General features: G+C 38.8%; 1 protein-coding gene across 1 annotated transcript; it reads right to left on the bottom strand.

Moving 5' to 3' along the window:
* Positions 1-723: 723 nt before the first annotated feature.
* LOC307159886 (extracellular calcium-sensing receptor-like) lies at positions 724-4,799 on the bottom strand (the record flags this gene model as incomplete). Its single annotated transcript, XM_079873584.1, has 6 exons — positions 724-1,634; positions 1,793-1,916; positions 2,952-3,179; positions 3,287-4,024; positions 4,113-4,401; positions 4,591-4,799. The coding sequence occupies 6 exons, from the start codon at positions 4,797-4,799 to the stop codon at positions 724-726; spliced, it is 2,499 nt and encodes an 832-aa protein (XP_079729710.1).
* Between the last annotated feature and the right edge of the window lie 10,575 nt (positions 4,800-15,374).

Genomic DNA, 15,374 nt, shown 5'->3' with positions numbered 1-15,374 from the left:
AGATGTTCCCTATAATTAAATGTTTATTTAAGTGGAAACTAATTTTAATGAAAAGACATTCGAAGTATACTGGATTTTCCTTAGGAGCTATAGACTCAGATAATAAAGTTGAGGAGACATAAATAGCTACCCCTCCTCCTCGAGTACCCCTATCAGCTCTATACAGAACATAACCATCCATAACCATCCAGTTTAATTTCCTCATCTAATATATTATTATTCAACCAGGTCTCAGACAGTGTGATAACATTAGGTTTATTATAGACAAGCCAGGCCCTTAAAAGATCGAAAGATCGGGGGGGGGGGGTAATTTTTCATGCAAAAATAATCATTTGAGTCAAGCTGAATCCCAGCCGTTAATTATGTGAAATAAAATAATACATTGGCCGACATCATTATAAGACAAAAAGAAGAAAAAACAAAATGGCCAAAAATAGGTTAATCGGCCTGAGAGACAGGTAGCTCACTTCAATAAATGTATAAGCCTTTCATGCCACAAATAACAACAGTATCGCAATAAACTCTTTTAGTTTTATAACTCTCAAGTTAAATGAGATGAATGTAGTCAGTCCTTCTGGGAATGAGCCTCAAAATCCCGAAGGAAGGACTTCGCATCTCCAGGACTTTTGAACAGGACTACTTTGCCCGCTGCAATGATCCTCAGTATGGCAGGATATAGAAGAGAATATTCCATCTTAAGTTCACGGAGTACTATTTTATTTCTTAAAATTTAGATGTTGTTTTTACCATCATATGTTGTTTTGTATTTTGATTAGGCTTAAGCAGGATTATGTAACATTTCGGTGTAAATATGCAGAACAGTAAACCAAAGCTTGAGGCTAAAATTGCAAATATCTCCACAGCTACAGTAAATTTTCCAGGAGAACTGATATAAACTGGAATAAATGTGATCCAAACAGCACAGAATATGAGCATACTGAATGTAATTAATTTTGCATCATTGAAGTTATCAGGCAGCATGCGAGCCAGAAAAGCCAGAATGAAGCACAAGACAGCCAGTAGGCCAATATAACCCAGAACAGCCCAGAAACCTATAGTAGATCCCAGACTGCACTCAAGAATGATCTTTTCCTTATAATATTTCATATTTTTGTTGGGAAATGGAGGAGAAATTGATACCCAAAGCACACAGATAAGAACCTGTGTAAGTGTAAAGGCAAGAACACTGAGTAGTTGTTGTGCAGGCCCAAACCATTTCATGACATTACTTCCTGGAAGTGTAGCCTTGAAGGCCATTAACACCACTACTGTTTTCCCCAGAACACAGGAGATACAGAGGACAAAGGTAATCCCAAACGCTGTGTGACGCAACATACAAGACCACTCAGTGGGCCGACCAATGAAAGTAAGTGAACAGAGAAAACACAATGTCAATGAGAAGAGCAGCATGAAGCTCAGCTCTGAATTGTTGGCTTTTACTATGGGGGTGTCCTTCTTGCTGTAAAACAGGATGGCCACCAGTGCAGTTAATCCTACTCCAAACAGAGAGAAAAAGACTAGCACTATACCCATAACTTCTGTGAATGACAGAAACTCTACAGGCTTTAACACACATTTATTTTTCTCAGCATTAGACCAGTATTCCCCTGGACACTGCTTGCAGTTATTTGAATCTGGAAAGGAAGTTGTGTTTACTATAGTTAGAGATTAAAAAGAAAACAGTTTTATTAATGAACTCCTTTGATGATAAACTGCACCCTGAACAGTAGAAGAACACACAATGAGCCACTAACCATTTTTCTTTGGAATATTGAGATGGACTGAAGATTACCTGTCTCATTACTGATTTCTCCTTCTGCACATGGAATACAGTCATAACAGCAGACAGGTCTTCCTTTCTGTGCAGCCTTCCTAGTGCCTGGAGGACAGCTCTCGCTGCACACAGACCTTGGCTTCTACATGGAAAAGTACATTATACATAGTTATCTATACTGACTCTGAAATGAAAATAAATACCAAGTTCTGTCTTGAAACTCTAGGCGCCCTATCATACACCCGGTGTAACACAAGTGTTTTTTGCTAGTTTCAGCCCGACGCAGTTTTCATTTTCACGTCCCGCTTGCAAATTCTGCCATGGCGTGAGCGCAACTGGCTTTTAAAGGGAATGGGAGATGAAACTCTGATTGGTGTATTGCATATTATGCCCACCAAAAAAACACCCATTACTCAATAAAAGACTAGGGACAACCCTTTTAGACAATGCGCCTGGTGCGCAGACCATTGTTCCCGTCGTTAAACTAGCCAAAGTGGATTCGGACACGCCCTAATTGCCATGCGCTTTGGACCATGCATTTAGATTGTTAAAATAGGGCGCCTAGATGGCGCTGACTGATAGGTCCTTAACTCACTTTGTGGTAGTGATCACATCGTTATCTACATAGCACTGCTGATTGGGTGCTTTTGCATCAGCCGCCAATGAGCTCCGGCTCAACATTCAAATACTGGTAGAGTTTGCTTTAAACAGTCTGCAGCATGCTTTCAGAAAACTCTCCATCTTCCCCAGCTCTGCTTGCATAGATCTGCTACAGGGGTTATGTCATGTACTCTATGTTATATGAGCAGCAGCAACATAAAATAATGCACATAATTGCCAGTATTTTTCAGCAGAGACTAGAACATCTTTGAAGCATAAAATGACACAAATGCTAATTGGTAACTAAAAATGCCAGTATGTTGTAAATACGTCTCCAGAACAAAACAACAGTTTGAAAAGTCTGTTTTCAAAAATCAGCACACTTAGTAATGCTCTCTGCGGCTTCTTTTATCAGCTTTAGTTATTGCTTTCCACCAGCAACTTTTTATTTTCTTTGGTTCAGGTAATTAAATTGTAAATATGAATGCCACATTAGTTAATATCAGTCAAGCAGTATTCAAATGTGAACCTTTTGTGTGGGAAAACCCTTTAGGACAAACCGGTTATTGCCATTTACCTCCAGTTTTTCTCTAGCCCAGATTATGTTTTTAGTGTTAATCACAAAGCGCTGGTCAGGAGGTAGAGAGGCATCATAGTATCCCACTGATTTGAACTGGAGTGATCCATCCGTTTCCTGCTGCCAGTTCACAATTTCATACTGGGCTATTGCGCCACCAGTGCTGTCAAACCACACATGGTCTCCTGTCTTTACAGTGAAATTAACCTTTTTCAGAGCCTCAACCACCTAAAAAAATTAGACAGTTTTGATATATTATCATTTTAATAAAATGTCAGACAAAATCTTTCACTCTTTCACTCCTTGTCTGATTTTTATTTATTTTTATTTTTTACCTGCTGTGGTTGTATTGTCAGTCCTTTTTCACAACCTTCTTGTCCTTTGCACTTGAGTAGACTGTGTAGTGAATGAGCCACTGCATAAACTGCTTTGTAGACATAGCTTAGAAATCTTTGTTCGAGCACATCTTCGTTGTAGTTTTTCACCACAAATAGATCCTGATATCGACTGCAATTTATTTCAGCACTAGGAGAGCATGGAAAAGCTGTGTCCCAGAATGCTTTCCTAGCATACTCTGCAAACCCTTCAATTTGGAGTTTTTTCACTGCAAACCCCAGTGACCCTCCCAGCACATGAAAACTGTTTGGAGTCATCAAACTTTTTGCAGTTATCCATGCCTCCACACCTATCATTTGGAGGCCTGTAATGTTCTGAATAGTTAGCTGCTCAAGTAGACTTTTCATCTCAAATCCAGTAAGAAATGCAACAATTACTTTAGAGGTCCCTTGTTGTATCATGTCTACCACATTTCTGATTTTTTCAGGCTCTGTTCTCAGGAATTTCATAGAGTACTCCACACAAATCCCCTCTTCTTGGGCTGTTTTTTGAAATATGGCCATTCCATAGTTTCCATAGTCATTGTCACTGTTCACAGCTCCCACCCAAGACCAGCCAAAGTATTTGACTATGTTTGCAATTGCTTTACTCTGGTGGTAATCACTAGCAATAGTCCTGAAGAAAGATGGATAATCTTTCCTGTTACTCAGACACTCACATGTGGCTGTGGGACTTATCTGGGTGGTAGGTGAGACAAAAACACAGATACACATCAGTACAATCATTATAGTATCAGAATTATTTTTAAATGTACTTGCTCCTTACCACTGGAATTTTAAAAGGTCCTGTAGTTCTGGACAGAATTACTGTGTTAGAAGACTCTGTTTCTCCTATGATAGCATGTATAAGAGACTGTCCACTGCATCTGTCTCCTGTTGCAAACTCTGGACCATTCATCAATGCCATAGTAGCACTCATTGAAAACAGTCTTGAACCACAGGTATCATAAATGTTATAGCCAACAGAAATATTTGGGAGCAAACTTTTATTTTTGTTAATCTCTTCAATGGCAAAGATCATGGTTTGAGCTAGCCGGAAATCTTTTATATTCACACTGTGAAGATATTAAACCATCATGCTAAATAGCAAATAATAAAGAATCAGATTAATAAGTTTTACTTTTACATTAACTTGGCTTATACTTAAAACACCATAATATTCCAAATGTTATTTGCTGTTATAAATAAAATTTTGTTGATTACCTGCAATCCAGTTTTAAATAAAGAAATATAAAGAAGCAAACCTGGAGCATGACGGTAGCTGTGGTTTTTGTGTAAACCCAAATAAAGGCAATGATACTTCAGTGTGGATAACAAAAAGAGCTCCAATAACTATGTCTCCATCCTTGGAAAGCAATGGATACTTAGTGTCTCCCATCGTTCGGCAAAGAGTGTTTTCTGCCTTTGTATTTAGTTGATAGAAAAGCAGGAGTGTGTAAGGAAAGATAAGCATCCCAAAGACTGAGCTCTACTGCGTCTAAGTGACCTGATACATCATTTAGCACTTTTATAGACATAAGTTTTATGGATAAATGGTTGTGAACGTAGCTAGTTACCTCATAGGGCAGGACATGATTCAAGTCAAGCAGGAAATGGAGTCGAGTCAAGCCAATTAGATTTTTCAATTTTGGTACTGTCACTGTTACCAGCTTTGCAGACCTGCCAACCTGTACGCATTTTGCGTAGCGGATACGCATTTTGACCTCAAAGTACGCCGGTACGATTTGTCACTCTTAACCCCCTGAGGTCGACAATTGCGCCGGCGCGATAGGCTCGCTTTTTTTTTATCAGTTCAAAAGAGAATAATTTTGCTCTGTTGACTTTGATATTACAAACAAGTTTCATACATCAATCGATTCTGTTAAATGTGTATTATTTTTGTGTATACTCACAATAAAAACAAAGTGTTGTGCTTTTTGCCAAATAAAGAAAAATAAACACGAAGCGAGTTCTGCCTTCTCTCTGTCAGTGTAGTCCATTCTGAAACGCGTCCGAAAATTAACAATAACTCAGCAAATACTCAGTCAAACAGACATACAGACACACAGGCATGAAGCTTGAATTCTCTTCTTTTAAATTAAGTAATTTATATAAAAAACAAATATTCTCAGTTCATGTAATCTGTAAGAAAAGAGCGAGATGTCAGTCGTTCTCATCTCATCTAATTATTTTTAATGTGACTCCGCCCACGGAGAGCGTGCGCTATTCAATGACTGAGGCAATCCACGCAAACTTGTGAACGCCCCCGTATCAGCTCGAGAAAACACAAGTTTAATCAGATCATTGTAGCCTACTTGTTTACACCGTCTCGCAGCGCTGTGAAGAATAATAATAATGGAAAATGTACCTCAGAAGTGCGGGTATTTCGAGGAGCAAGGATCCGACTGAGCTGAGGAATACTGTAGTAAGTTTTTTTTCCTTCTCAAGTGAATCGCATTTCTGTTTGTGAATGAATGAATGAACGAACGGCAGAGATGCACGCTGTTTACCACAGCTCGCAAAAAGACAGTTTAAATTTAAATCGCCTTTCTGTGTGTGAATGAATGATGATGTTTTAGCAAACTGTATTGCTATACTGAGATGAGTAAAAATCGACTGAAATATGTTGAAATAAAATGTAGGCTATTTGTATAAGCAACGTATTAAACTGCAAATTAACATTTATATGCCCTAATATTTCATAAAAACAACGTTACAGTCAGGCGAAATATGAAAGACAACATTTTGTTGACTAGATTTGGGTACAGTTTTTACTGTAGAATATACTGCCACATCAAATAAGCTTTTGTTTAGCAATTTCTGCTCATATGTTATATATATGTGTGTGTACATGTGTGTATATATATATATAAATATATATATAACATACTATTTTTGTCAAAAATAAAGTCATCAGCTAAGATATTAGCTGTTCCAGTGTTGGCTATATTCAAACTAATGAATACATATGATAAAATGTAGGCCTATAATAATTTTTTTACAAAGAAAGAGTAAAGAGTTTACACTTGAAATATTGTTGAAATTGTAATTATTGTTGTAATTGTAACCTTTTTAATAAAATAGCAAAACATATTTACAAGATAGATGTAAGCAAAATCTTAAATGGTCAATATAAGTCTTCTTCTAAATATATCTTTTGTCCTTGCATTCATTCTTGTGGCTCATGTCAGTGTCACACCTGAATGAATGGCTCATTATGCAGAGTCATTACGCATACTGGGTGGGACATTGTATTCTCAGGTGTAAACCACTCCTCGTTCACGCCCCCCCTAGCATATTGGCTTTCCAAGCAAAACCTGTCTTATAAAACAATACATTTATTTAAATTGTGTGTGAACGATTAGGTAGGATGATTTTCACATCATTTTGAAGCCAGAACTTGAAGCGACAACATTCATTAGTCAAAAGTCTTGTTGACACATATTTAGTATGTGTTTTGTGGTCTTATTTCAGCAACTTTCATTTTTTTTTTTTTTCAATAACCACGCATAAACATTATTCTCTTAAAAATTCAAACATATACATGCATGTTGCTCGCATATTATGGTAGCCCTAACTGAAAAAAGCACACATGCCAGAGCATGTCAGAACACCTCCAGGGCCCAGAAAACCCCTCAGACCCCAGAGGGTTAACTACACAAAAACCTGGTGCACGCGCAGTCCTAAAATCAAGCAACAGCAAAATAAGCGGAGTTCGACCAATCATAGCATTGGGTTCATTTTCCAAATAGCAAGCGGGGATGAGTAGATGACTGCGGTCAAGTGGACCGCGCCTTGAAAATTGATTTTAAGACTCTATTTTCTGCTATTTTCCATCTTATTAGGACACAAATAATACAATTTCATGATTTTTTTTAAAAACATGACTTTAAATTTTGTTTATTTTTTATTATTTTAGTGCTTGTAGGCCTATATATGATTTACATTAATTATTACATAATTTATTCATGTTTATATTAATGTTAATTATTATGCATAATTATTAATGTTAATTACATTTGTATAACGTTTATTCAGCTAATGCGTGTCCTGTTTAAAATGTGCAATGTTCAAATGCAAAGACAGCACGTCACAAATAGAAAATCCCCTTTTCCCTGTGGGATTTAGTATCATATTTGGATATTGGAATAATAAATTAAATAGCCAATTTAAAATAAATCACATGTACACACAATGTTCCTGTTTTTATTTTATTTTTTTTACTGTTTTCTAGGGGTTTCTTAATTTTAGACTAGTTGACCAGCATTATATGCAATGCAATATCATTGTCTTGCATTCTCAAAATAATGACAAAAATATATGAATTGCGGAGGGCAACTTTCCCATACCTCTCATAACGGGAATTGAGAAAAATGCCTGCTTCGTGTGCTGCTTGGGGCTGTACAAATTGACACACAATTGAAACACAATTGAAAACAGGTCTCGGGGAATTACCTTTCACAAACAAGACTGAACATTTGTTTCTGGTTGTATTTGGTCATGATATAATTAGTAATAGTAACATACAGTTGGCCACCGGAGTCAGCCACATGTCGCTAGGCCACACCGGCCACATGTCGCTAGTTAACTTAGCTGTGAAAGTTGAAACATGAGTTGACATGATTTATATTATAGTTTTAGCTTACATTATATTTTATATTATAAAGTAAATTTCCTGAAATCTAAATATTCATCTATATTTTCTTAAAACCAACTTTTATGACAATTTCATTTACTATTTTTATTTTCAGAGGAGAAAGGCCGTGAAATTTTTAAATACTACTGTTATTGTGTCACAAAATGTAGTTTTAAGAGTTTTTCAGTCGACAATGTAGTTGTTTAAAGCTCAAATCTGTGGTTTATTTATAAATATAGCACCTATTTAAAAATTTGTTTTAGAGATCCAAAGATGTGAGATCCAGGGGATCACCGGGCGCTCAGCACTCATGTACCCCGCCTGGAACAGCCTTACCTCGGCTAGTGCTTTTGACGTTTGCCGCTGGCTCTAATGTCTCTAGTCTAGCCATTAAAAATGTGATATAATTCGTCTTGTGTATATCTAACGGGTGATCTTTGGTCTCATTAATCTATAATTTGTTCCCTGGCAAATCGTTTTGGCTGAGGGCAAAGTGAAGTTTCATAACTTTATATATTTAGGCTATTTAACTTTAACGTTGTAGTCTGCTGTATGTTTGACTGAATGTTTGACTGAATCGTTTACTTTATTTCTTGACTCGTTTAGCTTCTTATACCTTTTAGGCTACTTATACTGTTACAATGGCTATTATTGATCAATAAAACTGAAATTTAACAAAAAGAGACAGGGTTGTGTCATTTTATTTTATATAATGTTAGCCTATGTAAGAATATTTTAAAATATATAAATTATTTTATATATACATTCTCTTCACTGTATGTAGGCCTACATAAAATAAAATGACATAAATCTATTTTTGTTAAATGTCAGTTTAATGATCAATATTATAATGTTTAATATTTTTTTCATATTATCTATATTATTCTGCAATTGATATTACATTGTATTTGCTGTTCTTATTATTAGGGGTTCAAGCACTCAGTGTCACGGTTCACCGATCCATGCGTTCATTTTGTGTATCTGTTGGTGTGTTTGTAGGTGTGGGGTCTGTGTGTGTAGTGCTTGTTTGTTGCTTAGTAACCAGCTGATCACTTAATCAGCCCTCAGCTGCAGCTAGTTACTACTGCTTGTTAGCTGCCTATATCTAGCGGGAGTGAATTATGCTTGGTGTCGGTTCGTTACTCTTGTTTGTGTTCTCTCACCTAGTTCCTGTGTCTGAGTTTCCTAGCGGAGTTATTTCCTCGATCTCGTCTGTGTATCCAGGCCACTGGAGATCGTTTGGAGTTCCCGTCAACCAGTCATCAGTCTGCATCCGCGCTGTGCTTATTCCTGTCACTCTTTACTCTCCTGGGATTGTGGCATTCAGGTCGCCCGCCTGCTAAACGTGGTGTTTTGAGTGTTGTACCTGTTCTGCCTGTCGGCAATAAACTGCTTGCTTGCATTTGGATCTACGACTCTCATTCTGACACTCAGTGCTGAAACCCTATTGTTATTGTTAATTTTCCCATGATGCAGCATTCTCCATGTAAAACTGATCGGGCAGACCGAACTGTAAGTCGTAGAGACTTGAAACTTTGAGGGCTGGTTTTACTCACACTGCCTACAACGTCAACAAGGCCCGCCCCGATCGGCCTGACGGGGGCGCTACAGCGGTCAAAAGTACCAAATGGCTCATAACTCCTAAACCGTTAGGCGTAGGCTCAAGTGACTTATATCGTTGTAGTTTTTTTGAAAAACCTACTTTTGCAAACTACTCCTAGGTTTTTGGCCTGATCGGAACCAAACCACTGCAGAAATATTCTCTGGACAGTGACTATCAATAATAATCAAGAAAATTAAAAATTTCAATTCACGGTTGCTAAGCGGAACCAAAATGTTCGATGTGACCAGGACCACTTTCAGACCTGCCAACCTGTACGCATTTTGCGTAGCAGATATGCATTTTTGACTTCAAAGTACGCTGGTACGATTTGTCACTCTAAACTACGTAAACACCTGGTGACGCCTCTGTGCACGCGCAGTCCTCAAATCAAGCAACAGCAAAAGAAGAAGAGTTCGACCAGTCATAGCGCTGGGTTCATTCTCCAAATAGCAACCGGGGATGATTGACAGATGCGTAAGGCCTATCATTAAAAAGATACTGAAAATTGACACCAATAAAGAATCCTGCTCGATCCCCCTTCCACTCCCGCGGCCCGCCATCTGACTGATTTCATAAGCGAGGACAGTACAGTATTCACGGTACTTCTGACTCCTGAAGGTAAACGGCCTGGGGTGGATGTGGAAAGTTGAAATATTGTATTGAGTTAACTTAATCCTATGGATTCGATGATCACACAGATCGCATGGATTATCTTAAAATGCTCCATTATTCATGGTCACTCAGAAAAGAGGAAGACATAATTCAGCCATGCAAATAATAAAATGCTCAAGTAATGCTGAACAATAAATCTCAATAAATTTGAAATCGCTATGGCTTAGTGATTATGAAAGTGATGTGATTTGTGGATTACCGATAAGCGCGAGTCTGGAGAAACAGGCGTTTATTTATTCATTCTCAGTGTTGAGAAACGTAGCCTTCATGTGTTACGTTATTGTGTTAATAATACCTAAAGTACCTAATTATGTTACATATTTATTTTGTATGAAAACTAGTGCGTTAGTTACACAGAGAGAAGATAATTGTAAAATGAAAATTGACGGGCTAAGTTTAAATTTTGTTCTTGCTTGTTTTTTTTTTTCTGTCAAAATGTCAGAAAGCATTTTGTATTATCTATCCGTGTTTTTAAAATTTGTTAAATGACGGATGTTTTACTGTTAACACAGCCCTCATTATATGTCCGATTCGTCTAACTTATACTTGATATTCTTTTTAGAATAAGTGATTCGTTATGCTATTATTGGACTCCTGTCTATTCATTGTCAACTGTTTTCTATAAATATGTTTGTATTGGCTAACATTTATTCAGCTAATGCGTGTCCTGTTTAACAAAATGTGCAGTGTTCAAATGTAAAGACAGCACGTCACAAATATAAGCCCTTTTCCCTGTGGTATTTACTATCATATTTAGATATTGGAATAATAAATTAAGTAGCCTATCTTAAAGGTCCCGTTCTTCGTGATCCCATGTTTCAAACTTTAGTTAGTGTGTAATGTTGTTGTTAGAGTATAAAGAATATCTGTAAAATTATAAAGCTCAAAGTTCAATGCCAAGCGAGATATTTTATTTAACAGAAGTCGCCTACAGTGAATGGCCGGTTTGGACTACATCCCTCTACTTCCTTCTTTAATGACGTCACTAGAACAGTGGCTGCGTCCGAAACCGCATACTTCCCTACTATTCTGCCCTATAAAGGCAAAAGACCTTAAGTCGCTAGAGTGTGGAACTGAGAAAAATGACTTTAAAGTTTTTTAGTTGTCCAGCCAAATTAATTATAGGTAGGAAACTGAAAATCTGGCAATTAAATGTTTTAGTAATGAAAATTATCTACATAAAAAACTTGACCTTTGACCCCAATTTTGAAGTTACTGTATTCTGCCTTTGTATTGTCTGCAAAAAGTGAGAAGTCATACCAAGGCAAAAGGCAGTAACTTCAAAATTATCAATATTTGATTGCTGATCACCATTTACAAAATCATTATAGTAACACCAGTATTGTGTTTTATGGTTTGTTTGTGTATATGTTATTTAAGGTTGGGTCTGTAAAGCACTTCGATCAACTCGTGTTGTTTTAAAATGTGCTTTAGAAATAAAATGAGGGAACCTTCAGCTCGAACTTAGCCCGGAGGAAGTCCAACTCGGTAAAATGAGCATCTGCATGGTTTAGTTTGAAGAACAGGCTCCTAGAGCCACGTCGCAGCTGGATCACTGACATCTTGCCCAACTTTGATGCCTTCTTGATCTTCACACAGGAGTGCCCATCCTTCCAATCCAGCACATCTTCATTCTTCATTTCAACCACTTCCACCTTCCTGGAGTTTGAACTTGCCACAACACTCACAAAATCCTCAAAGTCATACAGCACACCTCCAGGTCGATTTTTCATCTCCAGCTCGACTCCATGGTGAAAACTGTCAGCACTCATGAACGTGTGTCCCTTTTCGAAGTATTTCAAAGTAATATCCTCCATGGAGGTGGTATCACCATTTACAAGGCAGACGAGGGAGGATAGCAAGCACCAGTTCTTATTTTGGGCAGAACAGTTGTCCACCCAGAAGATGCAGTGGCATATGTCCCTTTCTTTTTTTAGTGCAGTCACATAGGCCGAGGTGATCTCTACTGCTCTTCGCCCTGCCGTGCCCTCATGCCAGACCACAGAGATGGTGTTTTTAAAAAAAAAATTCTTGCCTACAGTGGCAAAGGTCTCATGGAATGCCACGATGCGTTTTGTGAAGATTGATGTTTTCAAACCAGGCATACGAGGCAACATGATGACTTTTTGAAGGTCCACACTCTTCACCAATGTGTCCTCTGGCCAGTCCTTCTCTGCATCATCCTGGTATATTATTCGGCTCTGCACGGCAGACTCTTTATGTCCACGCCACCTCTGGCACTGCAAGCAGTCCATGTCATGGCCATCCCCATCATGGTCATATTTCATGTGCTGATCCTGCAGTACACACTCCTCACATTCCTCCTCTCCAAGCTTTGCAAAGCTGATGTTCTTTTGTTTTACAGCTTTGCTGTAGCTTTCATAGGAGCAGCTGTTGCCTTTTTCCAAATAATCAGCATACATGAGCTTGATGTTAATGTCGCTAGGGAGGTAGCGACGATGTGGGGCATGCTCTCTTCGGTAGTGGCTCACTGATGGGTGGAATGATTCAATGTGGTCATAAAAAGGCTGCATGTCCAGCTTGTTGGATGGTGTATGTCTTCCTCGATGGTCTCTTGTGATCACCTCATTCCCTATCTCATTCCCCATCACAGAGAGGACCAGACTGTCATTCACCGGGTGGTACCCCAAAGTGGGCAAAAAAAAAGACCTGCTGTGGGACCTGATCTGCATTCTTTAGTCTGTAAACAAAGGATCTGCCCCGTCGACTTGTTTTTCCATCCCCACAAACTTTTGCTGTTGGTAGCTGGCTGACACTGTGGAACATGAATGCACGTTTGTCTGTGTAGATGATGTTCCAGTACCTCTTCCAGATCTCCTTACGCCTCTCCTCACTAAATTTGTCTGTGCATTTTCTTCTGCATTTACACGGATCTCTCATTGGTGGGGCTGTGGCTGGAGTGCGGGTGGGCTCTGGTGCTGGCAGTGGAGCGATGGTGGACTCTGGTGCTGGCAGTGGAGCGAGGGTGGACTCTGTTGCTGACAGTGGAGCGAGGGTGGGCTCTGGTGCTGGCAGTGGAGCGAGGGTGGACTCTGGTGCTGGCAGTGGAGCGAGGGTGGGCTCTGGTGCTGGCAGTGGAGCGAGGGTGGGCCCTGGCAGTAGAGTTGTAGCTGGAGTGAGGGTGGACTCTGGTGCTGGCAGTGGAGTGAGGGTTGACTCTGGTGCTGGCAGTGGAGCGAGGGTGGGCTCTGGTGCTGGCAGTGGAGCGAGGGTGGGCTCTGGTGCTGGCAGTGGAGTGAGGGTTGACTCTGGTGCTGGCAGTGGAGCGAGGGTGGGCTCTGGTGCTGGCAGTGGAGCGAGGGTGGGCTCTGGTGCTGGCAGTGGAGCGAGGGTGGGCCCTGGCAGTAGAGCTGGAGCTGGAGCGAGGTGAAACTCCATAAGAGCATCAAGCGTGGTGTCAGGTGTGCTGCAGAACAGCTCATCAGAACCAAACTCTGGGAAACTAATATCCAGACAACTATCAAGAACTGTCCATGTTTTTGAGTTGGGTGCTGGATCACAATCAATATCTCCATAAGTAACTGAAATGAACAGAACAAATTTACAATTAGAAACATGCATGGAAAAATATGGAACATGAACATTAAATATTCTTCAAAAATTTGATTAATTAATGTCAATGTTATCAAATTGGGAAAATGCCTACCACTGTCCAGAACGATAATTTTTTTTGTTTGCGGTGCGTCCGGACTGCAAGGAATATTGCCACAAGGAACTAAAAATAATAGAGCAAATTTAATAATAGTAATAACAACAACAATAATAATAATAATAATAATAATAATAATAATAAAAATAGGGCATAGAGGGAAATTTGAATAGGAAATAATATTTTATATATATCGAATACAGGTAGGTCCAGCAAACATTTGTTTTTACCAACAGGTTATTTGATTAGTCAATGTCTATTTTAACAAATTATCAGGCCTACAAGTTAGTGCCACTGGTTAATCAAGGGTTAAGTTTGGCTACAATGCTTTAAAGACAGCTCTCTGACTGGTGGATTTGATTGGCCAATCTCAAATGCCATGGAGTAATTTGTATTATTTGTTTTTCTGAGTATGTAACTGACAACCAGACAAAAAAGCTATACATGTCGGTGGATACCGTTTTGCAACCAATTATTATTTATTGCAATGTTCGCTAACGTAAAAGGATATAATTGCTTTTACATCAAATGAAAATCGCCTTTAAAGGACTTGTGGATTGATGTGAACGCCATCAAGGAATAATGCTCAGAATGCTTGTGGATTAAACATCTCCGATGACGTTCATTACCATGGATTTTATCAGGTTACAAGAAAAGGTAGGATATGGATTTAATTGCAAGCTGTTTCTACTGTTTTTATGCGTGACCATACACGGTAGCTAACTGCATTCGACTCTACTCGTGTCGTGCAGTCTGCTGTCTGTCTAACTCACTGCTGTCACTGACATGCTGTCACTGAGGGAATAATCTGCATTATGAAAAGCAAAAAATAAATACAAACATTTATTTGAGATTATTTACGCTTAACTTACTTATTGCTGGCAAGTTATTTAGTCTCTGCTTGTTTATAGTTCTTTTATATGGAACAGTTTGGTATTCATTAGATAACTGATTAACTTTAGCCTATGCTATAAGGTTAGGCTGCTAGCTAGATAAATGAAGTAGATCGCGATCTAACGTTTGTCTAATGCATCTTTTGTTTTACACAATTTCTTACCTTCACATTGATGTCTGCGTTTCAAAGCCATCTCAACCATCATTTTCCCTCGAGAGTAATGGGCCATCCTTAAACTCTATAGTAAAAACAACCACTCAACAATATTTGTTTTACCTACACTTTTATTCAGGTACCGTGTTTGTCAGAAGTGCTTCAATGACAGTAGCATGACAGTACACAGGCAACACCGTAACTTAAACGCGGCAAACTTTAATGGGCAGTAAAACAAAGGCAGAATACCGTAACTCCAGGCCAGCACATTAACTTCATATTGACGCGCGGCTAAACAAAGGCAGAGTGCCGTAACTCAATTTGAGCATTCCAAAACAAAGCCAAAGAGCGGTAACTGATGTTACGGTGTTCTGCCTTGGTTTCTCATGGGCTTTTGGAAGTTACTGTTCAGACAACCCA

Source organism: Squalius cephalus (genome assembly GCF_949319135.1).
Source record: "Squalius cephalus genome assembly, chromosome: 6".
NCBI lineage: Eukaryota > Metazoa > Chordata > Actinopteri > Cypriniformes > Leuciscidae > Squalius > Squalius cephalus.
This window is presented reverse-complemented; position numbering and strand designations above follow the sequence as displayed.